Consider the following 22,494-nt stretch of genomic DNA (forward strand, 5'->3'; position numbering starts at 1 on the left):
TCAAGAAATATTTAGTTAATTAGAATACGAGAAATAATTTGAGTACCTTCACTTGTTTGTTGTAATTTTCTCCACAATATGAACACAAATATGTTTTGGAAATCCCAGATTCATTGTACATTCCTATGAGCTTAAAACGCCGAAGATCGAACTGGCCGGTAAAAATCCGTTTGGTGTGCAAGCGCGTTACAGTAATTCTAACACCAGTTGCACACTAGTGGATAGTCATTTGTCCAACACCTATGATTTGAGGTTGTACATGTGCGGAGGTTGGCGTATTAGTGAAAGCATTGGCTTTATGCCGCCTCACCACTGGTGGCGAACCGTTTGTCTAACACTGTTGGCTACCGGTGTGGAAGGTTCTTTGGCGTAATGGTTAAAGCGTTGCTTTTTTTGATGTCATTTTTTTTGGGGGGGGAGCGTTAACGTCCTTATGTTCTCCAACTTAGTGCAGGAAAGACGAGTTATCCTTCAGGTTACCATCCTATTCAGGCCAGAGTGGTAAGGTTGAAATTTATTACGAAGATCAACCGATTTGGTCGTTTCTTTTTTTTTGTTTTTTAGTGTATTTGCCTTCGATTTTCGTGTACTAAATCAGGCAGCCTGTATGACTGTTGCACAGAATAAGGCCAAAATAGGCTATTGATAAAACTGAAGCTAAAATTATAATGGATACAATATTTATTCATGAATGAACCATTGATAAATAGCTAATTTCTATAGCTAATTTTTACCCAACTCTACTGTAACGCCAAAACCATTTTGATGAAACTTGCTTAAAGTCGTCTACTTAGAGACGTTTAACGTAACATTAATCTTAGAGAAAATACAGAAACATACAATAGAAAAAATAAAAATTAATTAATTGAAACATAAAATAAAATAATAAATACATTAAATAGAGAGAAGATAAAAACACTTTATTAAAAATGTTATGCTGGCCAATTTCATTGGGTTGCTTTATACACAGCATACTTATAACTGGCGAAGCACAATTTTTTTAAAATCCTATTAATATAAATAATCACAGTATAAAATTTTGTAAATTGTCACATTATAAAACTTTTTGAATTATGTGCTCAAATTATACATGATTTTTTTTTTTGCTTTCTATTATTTCTTATTTCTTTCCTTAAACATTTTAAATATCGTCCTTAATTAAAAACATTTTAATTTTTCCATTATTTCAATTCTGAAAATTTTCTCTCTTTTTTTCTTTCCATCAAACATAAAACAAGATGAAAGTCAAAAGTATAAAAATTATATAAACGTTCCAAATACAGTAAAAAATACATACATGCATAAAACCCAACATAGTCGTCCACATTTAAAATCTATTAATATTGAATAAAATCACTCTAACACATGTATACAAAGATTAAAAGTAAATAAATAAGTATACTAAGCTAAAAGTGATAAATATAAAATTAATAATTATAAAAATATACCAAATATAATAAAAATAGCATATAAGAAATAAATAATATATATGAAATAAGTAATAAAAAAAATGTTAACTTCAGTCAGTGAAACAGACATATTAATAAGTAGATAATATATAATACAGACATGTGGTTCCATGAAATAATATATTTTAAAACAGTTCCAGTAAAATATGGATATGATCACACATTTCGTACTGAAAGAAAATATATTATATATTTTTTTATTTAAAGGAAATTTTTCAAAATTATACTTACAACTTAATGTTCTAATAAAATAAAAAAAATTAAGAGATTAATTATATTTTGAAATTAGAAAATTGATAATATTGACACTGCCATAAGTGTATTTGATTCCAGGAAATATACATGAAGAAGACGTTTTAGAATCTAGAGAGCCTAAATTTGGAAATCTTTAAGCTATAAATAAAAAATCCTGCCAAGGACCTCCCTACTGGGTCTCTAGAAAGTTTAGTGTTACGTTTAGGTTACCGTAGATTGCTCGTTTATTACAACTTACGACCTCAATTTTATTGATTTAATATTATAAATCAGTTGAAATAATTAGTTATTACTTCTATTATTTATAAATAAATGCTAATCTTTTTGTAACTAATCCAATAAGAAAATTTAATTTTTGACTAGTAAGAATTTATTGTGTGACAATAACTTTACTTCTAGTGAAGACAATAAAAAAACATTTCGAAATAAGGAAAGTAATTTGATCTTTGATAGCCCGAAGGGACCCAATACGCTCTAGGGACACTTCCACTAATATCACAAACAATACAATTTTAATTTTAATACTGTTTTAGGAATATCACAACTTCTCAATTAGTTTTTAAACTGAACTGATTAAAAATTAAAAATTAAATCTTTTCAGTCAAGTAATTAATTCAAACTTGGAATTTTAAATTAGCCTTTAATTATATTGTTTGTGAAGTTAGTGGAAATGTGCTTAGCACCACTAAGAGGTAAGTGTATGTTATCGATAAGTTTGAAGATTTATAAAATGTATTGAGTCCCTTCGGGCTATCAAAGATCAAATTACATTCCTTATTTTGAAATGTTGTTTTATTATCTTCAATAGAAGTAAAGTTATTGTCACACAATAATTCTTACTAATCAAAAACTAAATTTTCTTATCGGATTAGTTACAAAAAGATTAACATTTATTTATAAATAATAGAAGTGATAACTAATTATTTATAATTTTAAATCAATAAAATTGAGGTCGTAAGTTGTAATCAAAGAGCAATCTACGGTAATAGATATGATCTATTTCTAAAAATGCTTCTAGCAAGTACATGGGGTTAGAATACTTTCCTCACTATTTCAGTTATAATTTTTTCTTCTTTTTTAACCATTATTTTAATATTTGGAAGTTTATTTTTCTGGGAACTATCTCTTTTTCTATATATTTCTATTATGCATATGCCAAGATTCATTTCTCGGAGCTGCTGCGAAAAAAAAACTAACCGAAGGAAAAAAAATAGGAGGGTATCGAACTCACAACGTTCTGAACGAAACCTCTACGCCCCTCGCTGCATCGTGGTCAACTGTCACGTCCTCAAAAGCAACGTCTCTAAGCGAATCTAATAGACGTAATCTGATTTTTCTTGCCGTTTTTCAATTTCAGGCGCCGTTTAAATAAAGATTTAACTATCCTCTTTAAGTCTCCTCTTCCCGTTTTAAGCAAATATTTCAAAAGTGATATAGGACAGTCGCTTCCTGGAGGTCTTAGTGAGGCGGGTCCGGTCGGTAAGAATTACCTTTTTTTGTTATGATCTCCTCTTGTGAGATTGTGACGTGATGTACATCGACCAACCTACTCGTTATAATTGAATGTTTGAAAAGTTAGATAAGTAAGGCTACTATGGAGGGAGTCTATCCATATAAATCCACCCCTATAAATTTTATCAAAATAATTTTGAAGGTTGGATTAATTATGCCTGAACACAAATTGTTTCTTGATATCTGAAACATGAATTAAGAGTGAAAAATTCTTGATTCAGAGGGTATAATTTTATTTTTTTTATTTTTGCATAAATATAAATCTTTCCCACTTTCGGTAGTGAGGAAATAAAATTGGCTTTGGCCCACAGTGTTTTTGGCTTGAAAATGGAAAATGAGAAGCCCAGTTACTAAGGATTGATTAATTTTTTTTTTTAGATTTTATCCTAAGTTTTCACATTAAATTTATTTGTGTATGTATACAATTATAAATTTACTCAGGAATATCTTCTGAAGGGCTAAATTGAATGGTAATCTCTCTTGGTTAAGTTAATTATAAAGCTTACCTCTTTAAACACACGTTGCAAGACAACGATGAGAAAGTCGCCTCGCTGTTCCAATTTCCAAAAAAGAACTATTTTAACAGAATACATACAGGATTTCTTTACAATAGTTCTCTGGCGTAGTGGCATTTCAAAAATTTCATTCAAAAAAAGTTTCCGCTTTTGTTTTTCATTTTTAGACTCCAGTTGAAATTACATTTTTTGCGGCAATTTTTCAAAAGCTAACGCATTTTCTTTGAGTAAATAATTCAATTTAGACCATCACTATACAACAGGTATTTTGGAGATAGGCACTGACCTATTTTAGATGCACATGCCATTGGAAGCTCATTTTATTAAAGAAGAAACCTAAATTTATTATTCAGCGCGCAAGCACTTCATTTCGTTTGATTGATCGCGTTTCACACAAAAATTACCCGCTCATGAAAGAAAATTTTAAACCTTCTTTAAAATAGAAAACATTTGCGAATATTTGGGTTTAAATAGTACTCTTTATGTTCAATATTTGCCAAGATACAGTGTTTCCAAAACATACATTTTTTTTTTCAAATATTGTGGAATCAACTTTTTGCGAATTTATTTTGGTAAATACTATGGAAATTGCTGTATTCATGGAGATAGTTACTATTTACTACTTTATAGTGTGTTTAATGAGTTTTAATACTAGCTGATGTTTGAGTTCAAAAACATTTTGTATTGTTGATTTATCACGCTTCAATTTGAGTTCAATTAGAAGTTCTTTTCTTGTTGTTCTCACGTTCTTGTTTACCAATAAAAGCTCAGAAAGAAAAAAAAAAACTCGTGGCTGACTCCTGACTCTATCAGATTGGCCCAACTAATAGGGAACTAAACGGAGTATGGAAATATTATACTAACCAAGAGAGCAAAAAGCCTTGGATCACCAATTGAAGAGTTCCCAAGAAAAAAGGATCCAATAAGCACATCAGATATTAGAAAAAAAAAGTATTAGTTAAGGACCTTCATTAAGGATTAGAGATCGATTCATTGCTATCTTGATCCAATCACATGAGGTAGAAAAAAGAATTTTTAAAAATATAATTCCCTCCCCTCTCTCCTGTGCAACTTATGAAAAATAAATAAATGTGAAGGGACCATAAACCATTGCATGGATTTATCCATACTCAGAGCGTTGGATTGTCCTTGTGGGGGAATGCAAAGTAACTGCCTCTGGTTCCTACCCATCTTTGGGCCCGTAGCAATTTGATACTGCAAGACCCGAGAAACTCATTTCTTTTTCCAATAATATTAATGTATGGATTAAGGTATATGTTATGAAAACGGAAAGGTATATGTTACTACTAAATTATAATAATAATAGTTATTTTTTCTCCATCAAATAAAAGACAATTGTTTTACAAAATCACTTAATAATGATGATATCAGTTCATAATACTCCCCTTGATTTCTTTTTTGGCGAAAATAGAATATTGAATATAATTTTATCTTCTCGCTGACCTAAATTCAATAGTCAAACATCAATTGTCTTCTCCCTTTTGACTGCAAACATCATTCATATTTATAAATTATTCTATCCTGCCAGAATATGATTATGGTGGATTCAAATGATTTTTTGTTTGCATAGATTTTTCCAACAGACTTTTTGATCGTATACATATTTGTATTCAACTGTTATCAGGTGGCAGACACTTTTGCTCTCCCTAACTCCCACCTCCGGCAGTAACAATTTTTTTAAATTTATTAAATAATGATTTTAGGTTTATTCTTAATACTACATCGGGGCAAACGACTGACTTGGAGTCCTCACACAAGACTGAAAAGACGGAAACTACTCGTCGATTCCGACTATTACAACAATTACTAAACAAACATTCCTAACTTCTAACTAATTACAAAAAAAACTACTCATTTATATGACCATAATAAGGCCTATTTGGACTTTCGGAGTTGAGCTTTGGGGCTACACTAAACCATTGAATTCCTCTCGTATTCAATTTTTATTTTTAAATAATAACACATTTTAATTACAGTTGACAATAATATAATTACATTTGGAAATTATTACTTGATTTAAGTAAAATTTTAACTTGGAAAAATGATAAACTATATTAATCATATTCTGGATTTTCTTTTTAGGAAGTCTGGTAAGTCAATATCAATAAAATTTTTGAGGTTGAAAATTATTTTTATTTTATTATCAATAATGAATGATAATAAAATAAAAACAGTGTAAAGCAATTTTTTTCAAGCCTTGTAGACAATGACATAATTTTTTTTGTGAAATTAAAAGTTTGACTAATTATGAGGTTTATTAAAGTACATGAATATGGGATAATAGTCCCGAAACGTTGTGCATCATTATGTTAATTTAGAATAAAATACATTCAAGTTGGAGGTTTTAACCTCAAAAAATTTTATTGAAAATATTAACCCATAGTTACTCAGTGGCATTGGTACTAGTAGGTACGAGTATTTTGGCAGCATTGGGACTCGTATGAATATTTTTTTTAACTCAGACGAAATTTTTTCCTAGTGGTTACTTTGGAAAGGGAAATTTTCCACCTCACCACACCCTCTTCTTTCCTCCCTCCTCTGTGAATCAGCCTTTGCAACTCAACTCTACTTGTTGAACTTGGAAAATTAATTTGCCGAGGAGATTTATCAGGAAAGAAAATACACTAATAATTATTATCTCGGAGAACTTTATAAGAAAGGAAACCCCACTAGGGTTCCCTTTAGGTTTATCCATGTCTAACTTATGTGAAATAAATTAATACTTTAATAGCATTGTGAGATGATAGTCCTAAAATACTGTCCTACTAATTTTATACACATCTGCTGTGTTATTTATATTTATGTAACTTATATGTTTATATTTATGTAACTATTTATCTACATCGATCTTTTATATAGTTACACCATAATAAGAATATAAATATTTTTCATCATGGATATACAAATAGCGATATGTTATCATCTATGAGATTGTGCTAGCTAAAGGAGCCGCAATGGGATGTGATGCCCTGGCCACACTTGGCAGATGAAGGGAAGGTCTATTTCTATCGACCAATGGGGACGCAGCTAATGTGTCGTCTCACCGCTCAGGGCTCTCTACGGTTTTGTTATGCTTCTTTATGTGCATCTTTTATGAGGAATATCAGTATCAATAAAAGGTATATTTTCTAAATGTTCAATAGAAAATTTAATTCATTACCTCATACTCATGAAATTCAATATGAATAAGATGATTGTTTCATGGCTACAGAGCGATCTTATTTTAAATATTCAACATTCTTATTTATGTATTAGGAAAAAAAAGTATTGTATTGCAAATAAAATATACTAAATTCTAAAATACTTAATAGAAGAATTGAGAAGTTACCTGTATAATAACTTTGCCCTGTTATTATTTAACCTTATTTTACAACTTATAATATTTTAATTTCTGAAAAACTGTATTGGCCTAAGAAAGAGATCATTTTTCTGATATTTTTTTTTAATTTATGCCCAGGATATTCACATAGATGTGAATGTAGCATACAATATGTTTCATCACTGTTTTATTTATTTACTACTATTTGATGTACAATATAGGTCACCAGGATATGAAAAAATAAATATTCTTTAAGGATAAAACAGTACGTTTAATTGCGTTTTTGACATTATTACCCTTCAGTAAAATACGACCCTTTATAAAATAAATTGTGTAAAATATTACTGAAAGCAGCCGAACGCTTTCAGTAATATTTTACACAGTTTTGTATTCGTCGGTAAATAAGAAAATTTGATAAAAAAGTAGTCCTTTAATGGGAGGTAGGCATTTTTGATTTTTGTATCAGTCCAGACGAATTATAGCATTTATGTAAAAACCTGATTTCTCTCCGATCAATGGTTGAAAAATATATTAATTTTTAGGGATATCTGGCTGATAAGAACGTCGTATTTGATTGCTGAACTTGTTTACCAGCACAAAATGATTCATTCCTTCGAATACAAATCGTTGAACAGAAAAATAACGCTACTGAAATAAAGTAAACGAAAGGATTGCGGTAGATGAAGAGTGACGTCATACTGGAGAAAATTGACGAGCTTATAAAGAATTAACTAATGAATTATTTACGTCAAACTTTGTAAATCGTAGTTTTAAAAGGATATCTATCGTCCAAAAGTTATTTAACTAAATTCTGTGACATATGCATATATTCCATTGAAATAAAAAAACAAATAAAAGAGAAATATTTACGTAAAAGAGAATAATGTTTTAAATTATTCTCAAGGTGTTTTTATTCAACGCCATTTTTTTTTTCAATTATTGTTATTTAGATAATTTAGAACTGAAGGTGCAGTCGGAACTGGAACTACAGTCAAAGCTGAAGCTGCAGTTGATACTGGAACTGCACTCGGAACTAGAACTGCGGCCAAATTTCTTTACTTAGGTTTTTACTGAATCTATTCGGTCCTTCTGTATCCCTTATATACGCTATATTTACTTCGAACAGTGTAGTTTCTGTTCTTCATGTCGCACCAGGCTGGCCTTTGTTTTACTTATGAAAAAAATCAACATTTTGTATTTTATTTTATAATTATGTTAGTAAAATAAAAATAGCTATTTGTGGAAGTACTCTTTTGAACATTAATTTTATCAGTTTCAATGTATTTTACATGTTAAAAATATATATAAGTGAGTTGAATTTCGTAGAAGAGGAACTCCTGTAGAAAAAAGAAGAGGATGTCCTAGTGAAACAATATAAGAATGACATTGGGTTTGGGAGGTTTGGACCTTAAACGATATTAGGGGTATTCATGATGTTTTATTAAATGTAAAATGTTTTACCATGTTAAATGTTATAAGTATAGGATTGTGAGCAGCACTATTTAAAGTCATATTAAATGTTAAATGCATAAGATCTCCTTGCGGATTTTCTAAGCAACTTGTTTAGTAACCTTTCCTTCCAAAACTTCATGTTGTTGTTTACTTCTAAGTTTTGATTACAGTAATTATTTACAACATGCCTAAAATAAGTGAAAAGTAGAAGTGTAGAAGTTTGGCTACTGATTGTCTTTTTTAAAAAGTCCAAAGCACAAAACAAAAGAAAAACTATGAGTAAGTAACCTAACACGACAACAAATAAAACGGTGACAAGATCAGCTGGTCTGTTTCGTGACGATATTCTCCATTTAACAGACCTCTTAACAGACTCTCAGCCATGTTACATGTCATATCGTTTTAACATGGTAAAAGAAGGAAATAATTTTCCATTTAACCTAAGTGTTTCCATTTAACACGCTTTAACATGTTAAACTAAAGATCATGAATACCCCTATTAGAGGTTCACAGTTGGTGTTAATGTAATGCAAAAAAAGGCCGACTTATCTGTAAGATCCAATCGAAAAAGAGAAGAAAAGGGCCGGGGAGATAGATAGTTAATCTGACTCGAGGCTGAGGGAGTTGAGTTGCCTTAGGAACTCACGTCTGCAAGAGTGCCGGTTTGATTAGGGCCCGGTTAGAATGACTTTTGATTCTTTTTGGTCCCACGAAATGAATACTGGAGTCTCCTACTCTGGTTACCTCAAGGCTAGAGGGTAGAGAATTTATCGTTTAAAAAGACGTGAAGCCATTGAAATGGTGCCGTAGAAGCCTTCCAAAGAACAAAATCTCTCATTGGATGTACTATCTTGACGTCTGGATGGAAATAAGGCGTGATTATTCGACACCACTGTATTCATGCATTACCTTGATGCCGAAAGAGGAAGTTGTGTTATAAATCTCAAAATGATCATCCAGCAACAACTTGATGTGATTGCATAACAGCAACTTCGCTAATGTATATATATTTTTAAAAAGATTTTCCCCTTACCAGTACAATGACATCATTAAATTTACATCCAAATTTGTTATAGTCACCTAAAACAATCTACTTACGTTCAGTATAAAACTTATACATACATAATCAAGAGATATTTGGAAGGAGCTTTAAAAAAAACACACAACATTAATGAATCCTGAATTGTTAATACGGGTTGAGCATTAGATTAACGAACCGAATGGACTCGACTTTTAAAAACGTGATAAATAAAAAGAGAGTGTTAATATATTTTCAAATTCACTGTTTGTGAGGTTTAGTGTTAGATTAACATAGTGAACCAATATTTGTGATAAATTTTATTACCACATATTTTACATGAATATTGACCGTAATAGTTTATTTTAATTCACAAAATTATTAAACTATGTTGTCAGAGATTCAACAAAAATTAAGTGAAGCTTTTTTGAAAATGATAATATTTTTCCCAAATAAAAGTATATTCAATTACTTTTAAATTAAAAATTGTTTTCGTATTTCAAATATAAAATTCTTTTATAATAAGTTGTAAACGAAACGTAGAAAATATAGTTATTTTGTATAATTCATCAACAAATGAAATTATATTTTGAGAATAAGTCCCCCCCCCTCTCTTCATCATAAGTCTAGTCCAATATCGGATATTTTCCTATTCACTGAAAACATTCATTTTCAGATGTGAATTATTTTATGAAATTGAATTTTCCTTGTTATTAACATTAAGTGATGACTCATATTAGATTATTTTCGAATGATATGAAAGTATAAACCTAATAGGTTCAAGAAAGGAAAATAGAGGCCATATTGGTTGATGAAATATTCTACCTGTTGACAGTATGGTTGGGGTATCGTTCTGTTTCTATTAGGAATATTACTCTTCAGCATCAGTTACGAAAATTTTTACATTTAAAGAACATCGAACACAAAGTGAGTTTTTACATTTGTTTAAGTATTTTATCTATTTGTATCCGTTCTGTTCGTAACTTCTTACACTTAGTTTATACTCGTTATGTTCTTCTCTATATTGTTTATCACTATACTCAAGTGCTTGAATATTAATTTTATATCACACCAGATCAAAATTTTTTAAGCACTTTGGGCTTCTATAAATAATGAAAAATCCTAGAAGAAATACAACCTCAAAAACTTTTCTTTCATCAGTAAATTTTATTAAACTTTTCTAATTAACCAGGTATTATTTGTTGTTTTCCTAAATGTTTTATTATTATTACTTAATAAACAGTTTCATTTTTAAAGTTTATTTTTAGTCATGTTGTATCTGGTTAAATCCATATGAGTGACATTAATGATGGGTCATGAATGTAGGTGACTAAATTTATTAAATATTTAATAAATGACATTATTTTTGTTTAATATATATTTTTTTTTACAATTTAATAAGAAAAGGTCAAAGAAACAAACTAATATATTCTCATCAGAAAAATTCCTATTCAGATATATTTTATAAAATTATCTATTACAATATAGTTCAATAATACATTTCAGTTTTTTTATAGTTCAAATTTATATACTTACTACTCTGGCACATTATATTCATTTTCATTTTTTGTTTTCGATTTTCAGATGAAACTTTTTCTGCTATTGCTATTCTCTACTTTATGTGCATCCCATTTTTGTCCTCCAAGGCATTACTGGAGTAAATCTCATAGTAAATGTTTGGAATGTGAACAGTGCCATGTCACCCTCATTCCATGTACAGCGAAGATGAATTCAATTTGTGCAAATATCCATGAAAAAAATCATCACTTTCAAAAGTATCGTATTCAATTTTTTGATGATGGGAATGAAGATGAGTTTGACAAACAACTAGATTCTAAAGGGTTCGTACATAAAGATGAACTGTATCTTCCACATGAAAAGGAACATTATAAAAAAAATATGAAACATCCCAAATCCAAAAATGAAGGAAAACATCATCATAAATTGAAGAAACATTTTGAATTTAAAGATGATATAATTAATGACGATTTCAATTATGACTCTTATTTGGATTATGACAGTTACGAAAAACCAAAAAAGCATAAGAAACATTTTGAATTCAATAAAAATGACAAAAAACATGATGATTTTCTTTTGAATGATGAATTTGAAAATGAAAAACATCACTCCAGCAGTAAAGGTTTCAAAAAGGATAATCACAAAGTATCCAATTACAAAAAAGTTAATAGTGATGAAGAAAGACTAGAAGAGTGGTTAATTCTTTCTAAAAAACAATTGAAGCTTCGGAAAGATGATTTATTGAAGACTTTAAAAGAAGAAAGTGGTGAGAATGCCTTTGACAAAAAAAGTATTCGTTTAAATTCGCCTGTTTATGCATCAGAAAAACTTGATGTAGATGACAAACAGCTTAGGAAGATGGAAAAACATCTTAATAGTGGAGATGATATCAATATGCTAAAAGAACTGAGTAAAGATGGTAAAGAATTTGAATCTTTGATGGTAAAGGATACAGAGAGTTACAGACCAGCAAAACCTGCTCATAGACTATTTCTTGGAGAACCATCCACGGTTTCAGAAATTATTGGTCAGGTAATAATTTATGTTATATTTTTTTTACTAAACAGAAATTAATCTCTAAAGAGTGTAAATAGCCATTCTATAATCTAAATCCATTACAACTTGACTTATTTTTACCATTGCTATGCAATGGTATAACGATATGAATCTAACTATTTATGAATTTAAGAAATTTAGTGCTTTAATAGTAACTATACCTTTAAAAAAAATCTGTTATTTAAATATTTTGTTGTAAAATTCTATTGACCTCCAGAATATAAGTACTGAAACTATGCAACTAGTAGTTCCCTTGTAAACTGAAAATATTTTTAGTTCATTCAATTTATGTTAAAAATATCATTGCTACCAAAATACAACTAAATGTAAAACTCTGTTATTAAACTTTTTGTACCATATCGGTTATAAGTAGCACCCTACTATGGTAAAGGGGACAAAATGAGAAAGAAGCCAAGGATTATACAAACCATAACCTACATATTCCATTGTTTTGGGTCCCGAAATAGTTTTGTTTAATTTTATACACTCGCTTGTCCCCAAGTTCAAAATTTGATATTTAAAATTTAAATCCATTGTCTGCCACGTCTAGTTTCTCACTTGATAGCATTATAATTATATTTGAGGCATTGAGAACTTGAATGGACTATCTCATATTTTTGTGCATGTTGAGTTTGAAGTGTCATAGCATTGTATGGCATGCCATCTGTTAGTTTTATAAAGAATTCTTAATTTATTATTATTATTTTTTTTTTAGTTCATATTGATAATAAATAATAACTCATTTACTTTATATTTTGGGGAGATAAAATGTAATAAAAAAATATTCAAAATGGTATCAGGGATGATATGTATTCAAGGAAAGTGGTATATTTAAACTAAGGGTTGGGAATGAAAACAAAGATTATTGGGAATCAAACCAGAAGTATAACCATGGTAAATGGTTCATAGAATTAAAAATCGTGAATACTAACCTTATTGGATAAGTTTAAGCTGAAAAAAAAAATGAAAAGGTACGTTTTAATTTCAAAGATTCATAATATTATTTTTCTGGTATTATAATGCAATTTTTCTATTTAGTACCTAATTCAAACGCACTTGTTTCTTTTTGAGGTATATATATATATATTAAATTTGAACAATGATTAGTTCTTGTTTGGAGTTTTATGTACTCCTCCATATTTTTTCTATGAAAATTATCCCTAACTTATTTCGTGATCAATCTAAATTTGAGTAAACATGGTATTTGTAATCTAGAGATATTTCAAAAAGGACAAACATGATCTCAGGGGTCTGCTTGTAAGTTTATGTATATAATTATAGTCAAACTTTTTTCAGGTGAAAGACCCACAGGAAACACTAAGAGATGAAATGGGAAAAAATGTTCTATATGAAAAACCTCAAATCAATGTTATTCCATTTGTTCCATCTAAGGAAACCCAACCCGGAGGTATATGCTTTCTAATTTATTTGTTTTCATTAACAACCTTATTTTTATTTATGTTCTGTATCTCATTAACATTTGCGTATAATGAAAAAATATTGAATAATCACTAAATTTTGAAGTAGCAAATCAGTAAAAGAACAGTATATGTATTTTAGTGTCTAATTTCCTCCCCTCTTGCCACAGCTCATCTTCTGATCTCTTTCTTTACTTGGCCTGTTGTGAAATAAAAATTTTAAATGTTTTTGGTGTATTAATTTTTTATTTCTGTATTGAATGTGGATGTGCTTCTCTTGCTTCCCCTTGAGATTAGATAGAAACGAGGTCAAGGTTTTAGGCTGTTTTACTCAAGGGCAGCAGTACTGTATTATTGGCAAGTTACATAGGCTAAGGTTGGTGGGTTGTTTTGATGTTTAATGTGCAAATCATCTTGGTCTTCTGTGCCCAATCCAATTCACCACAAAAAAAAAAAAAAAAAATAGAAAAAGAAATAAATAAGTAAAAAATAATTTAAGTTAATAATAAAAATTATGAATTTTTTTTTCATTGATCTAATGAATTAGAAAAATGTTATTATTAATAGATTATCATTTCTGTTTGAGTTGAGTTAAATTAGTAAGGAAAGATATTACACTATGGCCATTGAAATACTTGGTGATGTATCTATTTTGTTAAATTTGCAGCTGTAGAATGAACATTGTTGGAAGGACTATTATCATGGTGTCAATGCAATGTTGACATCTTGGTGGTACATCTTTAATGATTAGGTGAAGGTGATTTAGTATCAAGTCCTGAATCAGGCAAGGGCCACTTCTTCTCTGCTTGGAGGACTCTTGTCCTACATACCTGCTATTCTTTGTAGATATTCTTTCCAGTAGACGTGCGAGTTCCGATGGTGTTAGTAGAACTGCACCACAACCTGGGAGAAAGTGCCCCTTTTGTATATAACCTAAGAAACAATGTCAATTTCATGAAATCTATCAAATTCAAAAAATTTGTATTTTATCTTGATTGTTGGAAAAAGGTAAAAACATACAAACAAAGTCTTTTATTTTAATCTCATGTTGGATCATGAGATACAATAATGAGCCCTATTGGATGTAGTCTCGTAGAAGTTTGTTTAGTTATTAATGTATGTTACTGGAAATAAACTAGATTAGACATAAATATTGAGTTACACTAAATGGATTTGATTCTATGCCTTCAGAAGAGTTGTATTGTGGTGCATAAATGAATTGTAAGACATATCAAGATACTTTAAATGTTAAATTGGAATTATTCAAAATTATTGAAACATAATTTGGGTGTTAGAAAATTGTTGGCTGTATTTTAGTTTCTTTTACTATGTCCTACAAGATGTAAACTAATAGTACTAGTAATAGCAATTAAAGAAGTGTTTAATTCTAAGTTTTCTTACATTGATATGACCTATATTAAGAGATTTATCAGATCATTGATGGTGGTAATTTTCTAGGCTATACAAAGAATACTGCCATATCAAAATAATTTTTCTTTGTGTTTAGGTGATGTTGTGTCTCAGCCATTCACTGCTGCTGAAACTCTCGTTTGGGACTGGCAAGCTGTTGCAGTGGTCTCAGCTGCAGCATCATGTCTTGTATTTTTTACCGTAGTAGCAATTTACTTTGTTATTAATGCAAGGCAATGGAAGAAGATAAATAAGAATTATAACAAAGGTAATTATTTTTTAGGTATAAGTATAAAAATATTCCTAACTAAATTAAAATTGATAACAATTTCTAAGTTGCTATTATTTATTCATCAATGATTATATTGATTTTGATTCAATGATTATTTGATCAATGATTATAGTGATTTAATGATTTATTTGATCAATGATTTATATTGATTATTTGATCAATGATTATATTGATTCAATGATTTATTTGATCAATGATTATATTGATTTTGATCTGATGTTGCTATTATTTATTCAATGACAAAAATATTTTGTATAGGATACAACTGATTATGTTTCATTTTATATTCCCTTGCTACAAGGTGCTTGTATATTCGCATATTCTCAGGGTTACTAGTGTATGAAGGTAGATAGGAATGAGATATTGACTAAGATTGATGGAAGTAACCAAAAGGACACCAGTTTTTCAACGTTACCACAAAGCTAGAGGGAACCAGTCTCCAGACATTGTTAAGGGAAGGGTTATTTTTGAAGGGGGCACCTGGTCTCCTGATCTAGCAGGTAACAAGTATGTGGTGATCAGTCCTCAAAACTTGTGGTTACAAGGAAAGGAATGTGGAAGTAACAACTTCAAAAATACTTGTCAACCTGATAGAGACATCCTGGTAGAGCCCAGAAAGAACTAACAGGGAGCCTGACTCCTTGTCTTGAGAGAAGAATATTATATAGTCACAGTAATCCATTAAGGTCAAGAAGTATTCAAGTAGTGAATTTATTTAGGAACTCAATTTAACATTATTATCTGAGAATCATCACATCAAAAGTAAGCAGATGGGTACTAACCAGAAGCATAGGTTTGTATAAATGTGGAACTCAGCCACCACCAAAAAAGAAGTGAAATGATAAAAAAGCCTAATTCAGAATCAGATTATTTTCTTTTGTGTGTTAAATTCAATTAAATTATTAAATTAAATTTACTCTAACACCAAACAGAAGTGAGAAGAGCCTGAAGATGAACAAATGAGATCCACAATACACATCTCACAGTGAACTTCAATCATCACATACATCCATTCTACTCACCAGTTCATCTTCCAAGTTAAAACATAAATTTCATCTAGTCAATTGTCAAAGTTTTATTAATGGCGACTAAGCAAAATTGTTACCTATTTGGCACTACCCCTGTATTCGTTTATTTTTTACTGTCTTGTAAAGAATTAGAGGCTTCATTTTTATTTATAATGCTTAATTCATTTTAACCACTTCATATACAGTCCTTATCACTCATTTTACCAGCAATAGCAATCTTTAAATAAATTCTGATTATATCTCCGTTGATATGGATTATCATAATTTATTTTGGCTCATCCAGGAGGTCTCTATGAATTACTTTTATTTATAATACATACAAAAGTTTGGTTTTAACAGAGTTACGAAGGTGTATATAGATTTATACAGGTTTGTAAATGAATTAATGACATCTTATTATCTGGTCTTGGTTGCAAAGTTAGGACTCGATGAGTTCCCTTGGGGCTGGTGTGCTGAGTGTGATTTTATTAGTTTTCATTAGAGTTTATGTACTGTTACATGTTCGAGGACAATGACATGACAACTTTGACTGAAAATCATATTAGATTTAAATGTAAATGAAAATAAAATATTAATGTACATGTATACTTTGTTCTAGAAATTGAAGAAATGTCTACAAGAATAGCTCTGATGCATCCTACAATGGATTCTGCTAATTCTGATTCACATACGACAAGCCTTTACTTAGAAAACATCACCGGTAAGTTTTGTCTTATTTATTAATTGTTCAAAAATATTGAATCTTCAACACTTACGTTATTTATTGGTACAATGCATTTTGCTGAACTAATGAAAACATAGAAATTTCAAATTAGCGAAATAATTGCTGTGACTGAAAGTGAAAAAAGCCTACAAGTTAACTTCACAATAATTAGCAAGTATTTTTACATTTTTTAAAGATAGTAAACTTACCAATAGTGGATCAGCCTTGGGTTTTTTTGGATGGCCCTCCTCTCGTATACCCCGCCTATATGTCCTCTTTATGTACTAAATGTACCCTCAAAAATCTGATATTTGAGCATGATCTTGATTATATAATTTCCTTCCACAACAGTTGGTATAAAACCAGTACTTCCTTACCAAGTACAAGACTCTCATGAAGCTGTTGTGGTACAGGTTATAAAGAGAAAAAATCAACTTATTAGCATTTTCTATGCTATTTTTTTCTCAAAGGGATACATTATATATCATTTTAATTATAATGATACTCTTCACTTGTTATCATTTTTGAATCCCTTCCTTTAAAATTAGCCTATTTCATCAGATCTACTGAATTTAATGCCATCTATGTCCATCTTCTGTCCCTATGCATTCTTTTATGTCCCTGTTTGATTTTTGTATAATTTTTTTTCTCCTTTTCTTTTCTTACAAAATGGCTTGTTAAGGATGCAAAATCACAAACCCAAGGCATCAGAATAAATAGTTATAACTTCAGAACAATTAATTCTGTTTTGTCAGAGTAATGATGAATTAGTCTAAGAAATATTTTATCCTAATCCCATGCTATTTGTTTAAAATGGCTTCCTTGAGTGAAGAATTGAGAGATTTGAACGGAAAGTCCAGGAGCGATCTGAGATCAGAGCCTTAACACATGGAGTAAAAAACTATCCATGAACTGCTTGCAGAGACTGGTCAGTCAATATCTTATGATATGAAAGCAAGGAGATAAAAATAGGTGGGACATGTGGCTCGAAGCAATCCATCAGGATCACTACACTTCTACACTACAATGAATACCAGTAAAGTAGGCAAGAGACCACGTGAGAGGCCAAAAACCAGATGGATAGACAAAATCAACAAAGATGTGAAAGAGCCACATGTAGTAAACTGCAAAGTAGTAGCCAAAGATTGGCAGGTTTGGAGAAGGCTGATTTGGGCAGCCAGATCATCAAGGTCTGTAGAGCCAACTGAAAACATTTTTTTTTCTAATTTTGTGTTTTTTGTGTTGATCTCGAAACAAGGATTATTACAAAATAAATCCTGCATAAAACCTTTATGATATAAATTTTAAATGTATTTAAAGCCCTTATGATTTTATTACTGGAGCTTTTACTTTTTTAAAATTAAAATTACCAATTATTTTAATGCTTTTTATTTTACAGCTCATGGAAAAGAAGATGACTTAAAACAGAGGGAGCAAATAAAATGAACATATGAAATTTTTAAATGATTAATTAATTTTAATACTGCCATTAAGTACTGTTTTACTAGTTATTTTAATAAAATATGATGTATAATATTTCTTCATTTTATGAAGTGTGATCACTTGTCTTGTGGAATTGTATATATGTATAAATTTGAATATTGAAAAAAATAGACGTATGCTATGTTTAATTGTTTCCCTATTTGTCAATTTACATCCTAACAACTAAGTATTTTTATAAATAAAAAGTATTATTTCTATTTTTAGTTAATATTTTATTCCTTATAATTAAGGCTGGTATTGTAATATTAACCTAATTTTACTATTTTGGTCATTTTTACTCCTACTAATTTGTAATATTTTGTTGTGTATAATCTTCTTTGTTAAATTGCTATTTAAAGAATCCACGAAGTGAAACTATTTGGCACCATTATATTTTATGTGAATGTAACACTTAGCATTAAACTAAAAAAGGTTTGGGTAAATAAAAATCAATTCGGCAAATAGTATCTTTAAAAATGTTATTCAAGAATTGTGCCATGACACAGCTTAATCTCTTTCCTTTTTTAGAGACATATCAAACTAAATATTAAGGTAACAAATGTAATTGATAGTATTATAACTACCTTTTTAGGTTAGTTTTCTGGTATTATCCAAGTTTTTTTTGTAAAATATATACGTACATATTATTCTATATGTATGTATGCAAGTACTTTATTTCATTATATTTATTTATATTTGTTGTTTATTTATTTTTATTTTAGTTATGTGCTCCACTCTTTGTTTATATCATGTTTTAGTTTATGTGCTCTCTCTAATTTCTTAGGCATGAGAAATCCGTTCTCTTATATTTCATTTTACTAAACACTAAAACTATGTATTCATAACTATATACGTTCATGTGAATTTACAAATCATGACATGGTGCTTCTTGTATTATGAAAATAAAGTCCTTAAATATTTGTAGGTGTTATCATATAAGGAAAAGATTTCATATATATAAAGATTATTTATATATAAATACAAACACATATCTTATAATTATATGGATTAATTTTTAAATGTAATAAGTGTATAGATTAAAATTTTATCTTTCAACAGTTTAGTTTATTAAATGTTAAGAATAACAATTGATATTTGTATTAAAAATGTATATTTTTCGTATTGATTTTCTTTTTTTTTTTTTTCTTTAACTGTACTATAACATTTGCTGATGATTCGGCAATTCTAACATCCATCAAAGAAGCTACTGAGACTTTTCAACTTATCCAAGAGCTCATGGGTAACATCGCAAGCTGCACCAAACGATGACAATAATGGTGAATCTAAGAGCCTATAAGTTATATTTACCCTCAAACACGACTCTTGTCCTCAAGTGTTTTATAATGACATTGCAATACCAAATTCTGACATAGTACCCTATTGAGGCTTTAAGAAACATTCAAAATGATCACTCACAATAAGCTGACTATTTATAAAATGCTAAGTAAACCATTTTGGACCTACAGAATTGAGTTATGGGGAACAGCAAAAAAGTCAAATATCAGAAAAATTCAAATGTTTCAATCTAAAGTACTCATAAAAATTGTTGACACCCCTTTTTATACTTCTAACCAAATATTACACTCTGATCTTGAAATTTATTTCATCACCAAGACTGACACAGACTGTTTTAATAGTTTCCACCTTAGACTGACTCTAATTTCCAACCCTTTGACTTAGAGAATATCTGCTTCTACTTACAATCTTGTCAGAAGACTTGGTGCAGCCCAAGAGACTTCAGCACTGATATAATTAATTTTTTTAAATTCATTCCGAAGTATATATATTTTTCTCACCCATGCTATCACATTTGATCAAATTGATTGAAAGCAGAGAGTAAATTCCAAAATGGCTAAAATAATTATATATTTAAAATAAATAAATAAAACTTCAATAGTTCTCTTTGCTACCTCATTATTTTGATGTCATACATAAAAAAAAGAAATATCTATTTCTGTTATAAAAAAAACTTTAATCTAAGTGGTTGCATCTTTCACATCAACATGAAGGTTTTACCTTAGTAAATCACAGAGGAATAGAATATTAAATATAATTTTTTTTTTTTTTTTTATAGATATTACAATCTGCCACACAATTGTGGGCAATAGGTAATAGTGATGAATGATCTCATACATACTAAAATTAAAATAATAAAAAATTAAATAAATAAAAAAAACTTAAATATATACAAACAAAAGAAAATATAAAATTAAAGAAGTTGTTAGTACTGTTTACAAAATATATGGTATTCCACTGACACTTTTCAATTGCTGTGTATGTATGCTCCTTGCTACAGCATTCTAATCTTCAATATTAGTACTAGAAACATTTTTTTTTTATTTACAAGTCAAGGCAGTTTAATAATGTTTGAAATTATCTTTCTTTGGACTGTTCCAATACATAGTTTTCAAGTTATTAGATGGAAACATAAGCAAAAGATTTTTAACAAACAGGAGTATTAAGTTCAAGCAAACAGGTTATAGACTTTTCTCATCCTTTTGGATCCACCGACTTAACCGAAGTTAAGATTTTCTGGTTGGATTTGAACCAGTGTCACTTCTCTCACTACCATTCTGGGATCCTTTCTTAGTACACTTCTTCATTCACAACTTCATCGATGGCTATATTATGATATTTATGAGACTTCCTTTACTACACAAGTATTTATTTTTTTTTTAAAGTAAAAATACTGTTTATTCAACTATTCCTCTATTCATCCACTGGAAGGTATGCTATGTAGGTGAGCTCTAATATTAAATTTTGTATATTAATTATTTGCCCTTCGATCATAGTCTAAGCTAGTGCAAGAAAAAGTGTCTAACTTGTGGATACATACTACACCCATCCTTACCGACAAAAATATTCCTCAACAAAACCTTGATCTGTTAGGAAATAAAAATACTAATCTTTTTCTAGATCAATTATTCTATATCTAAAGACCCATCTACAGCTACAGATGGGTAAAATCCATTTCACTGATCTTATTTAGGCATCTCATAAACTGCAGGATGATATTAATAGAATTTGTCACTGGGATGACAGAAACGAGTTGCAGAGGAATGCAGAAAAAAGCAAAGCTATTCTCATCAGCTTCAAACCCTTCTTAAGTTCCCATCATTATAATTCTTAACTTTTTCCTTAGAATAATTCTGTTCCACTTCATAGCTCTGTTAAAAACCTCTTATTCATCTAAGACCAACACCAAACCATCTAAGACCAATTGGACATTCTACTAACTACCTGTTCTGGTGGTGTAGTGGAAAGTGGGTCGTGCATCAGTGTTTTATGTTATTGATGCAATAATCTTAAAGAGCAGGGTGCCCTAAATTGAAAAGCATCTGTAGAGACATTATGATTGCCTGGACAGGTATTGTTATTAAATGTGCTCAGTCGTCTCGAGGGTCATTTTTAGGGCCGCAAATATCCGGTGACGATGTTTATTTATAAAGGATTGGGTACAAGAAGATAGGCGTCCTCCGCAGTAACCGAAACCTCTAACCAAAACAGAGGAAGTGGTTAACTAAGGCCTGCAGGAATGTATCTCAGGAAAATTTCCAGATTTTAGTAGAAGGGGTACTTATCGACCTTATCCTACCAGAAGATTGCAACAGTTAAAAGAGAGAAGGCTTTCAGAGAGCCTACAGATAAAAATTATGGACGGACTTAACAAGTGGAAACAGATAAATCAGGAACAAACCATTGAAGAATGGAACCGAAGACCATACGAAAATACTTTTCTATCTTCCAGTTCCGATTAGAAGCCTAATGTATTGTATATTCTCGAAATACTGGATTTCGAAAGTCCTTAGGGAACATGGGGCCTTTCAGGTCAAACTGCAAAGCTTTAGTAAAGATGATCTATTAAGTTAATCTTTAGTAAACATTCTAAACCGTCGAAACCTGTGTGGTCAAAAGGAAATAAATAAATAAACAATAGGACGTGCTTGCTATATTGTAGGCGCCGGACACCAGTTTAGAAATGTATTTAAAGTTTGCCCCATGGTGTTTCCCAAATTCCTTCTAGTT

General features: G+C 29.9%; 1 protein-coding gene across 1 annotated transcript; it reads left to right on the forward strand.

Annotated features, from left to right (window-relative positions):
• Nucleotides 1-10,332: 10,332 nt before the first annotated feature.
• Nucleotides 10,333-19,594, forward strand: LOC106688827 (uncharacterized). The gene is made up of 6 exons (XM_014433473.2): nucleotides 10,333-10,488; nucleotides 11,146-12,111; nucleotides 13,432-13,543; nucleotides 15,061-15,231; nucleotides 16,882-16,983; nucleotides 18,386-19,594. Exons 2-6 carry the CDS (start codon nucleotides 11,146-11,148, stop codon nucleotides 18,430-18,432), a joined length of 1,398 nt encoding a protein of 465 aa, XP_014288959.2. The 5' UTR covers nucleotides 10,333-10,488; the 3' UTR covers nucleotides 18,433-19,594.
• Nucleotides 19,595-22,494: the final 2,900 nt, after the last annotated feature.

This window comes from Halyomorpha halys, unplaced genomic scaffold (genome assembly GCF_000696795.3).
Source record: "Halyomorpha halys isolate HHAL.00 unplaced genomic scaffold, Hhal_1.1 Scaffold1218.1, whole genome shotgun sequence".
NCBI lineage: Eukaryota > Metazoa > Arthropoda > Insecta > Hemiptera > Pentatomidae > Halyomorpha > Halyomorpha halys.

Excerpts from the sequence above, each read along its gene's own strand:
- LOC106688827 (XM_014433473.2), top strand. The coding sequence starts at position 11,146 with ATGAAACTTTTTCTGCTATTGCTATTCTCTACTTTATGTGCATCCCAT. Across the intron at positions 12,112-13,431 it reads TTTCAGAAATTATTGGTCAG|GTGAAAGACCCACAGGAAAC; the intron begins GTAATAATTTAT and ends AACTTTTTTCAG. Across the intron at positions 13,544-15,060 it reads TAAGGAAACCCAACCCGGAG|GTGATGTTGTGTCTCAGCCA; the intron begins GTATATGCTTTC and ends CTTTGTGTTTAG.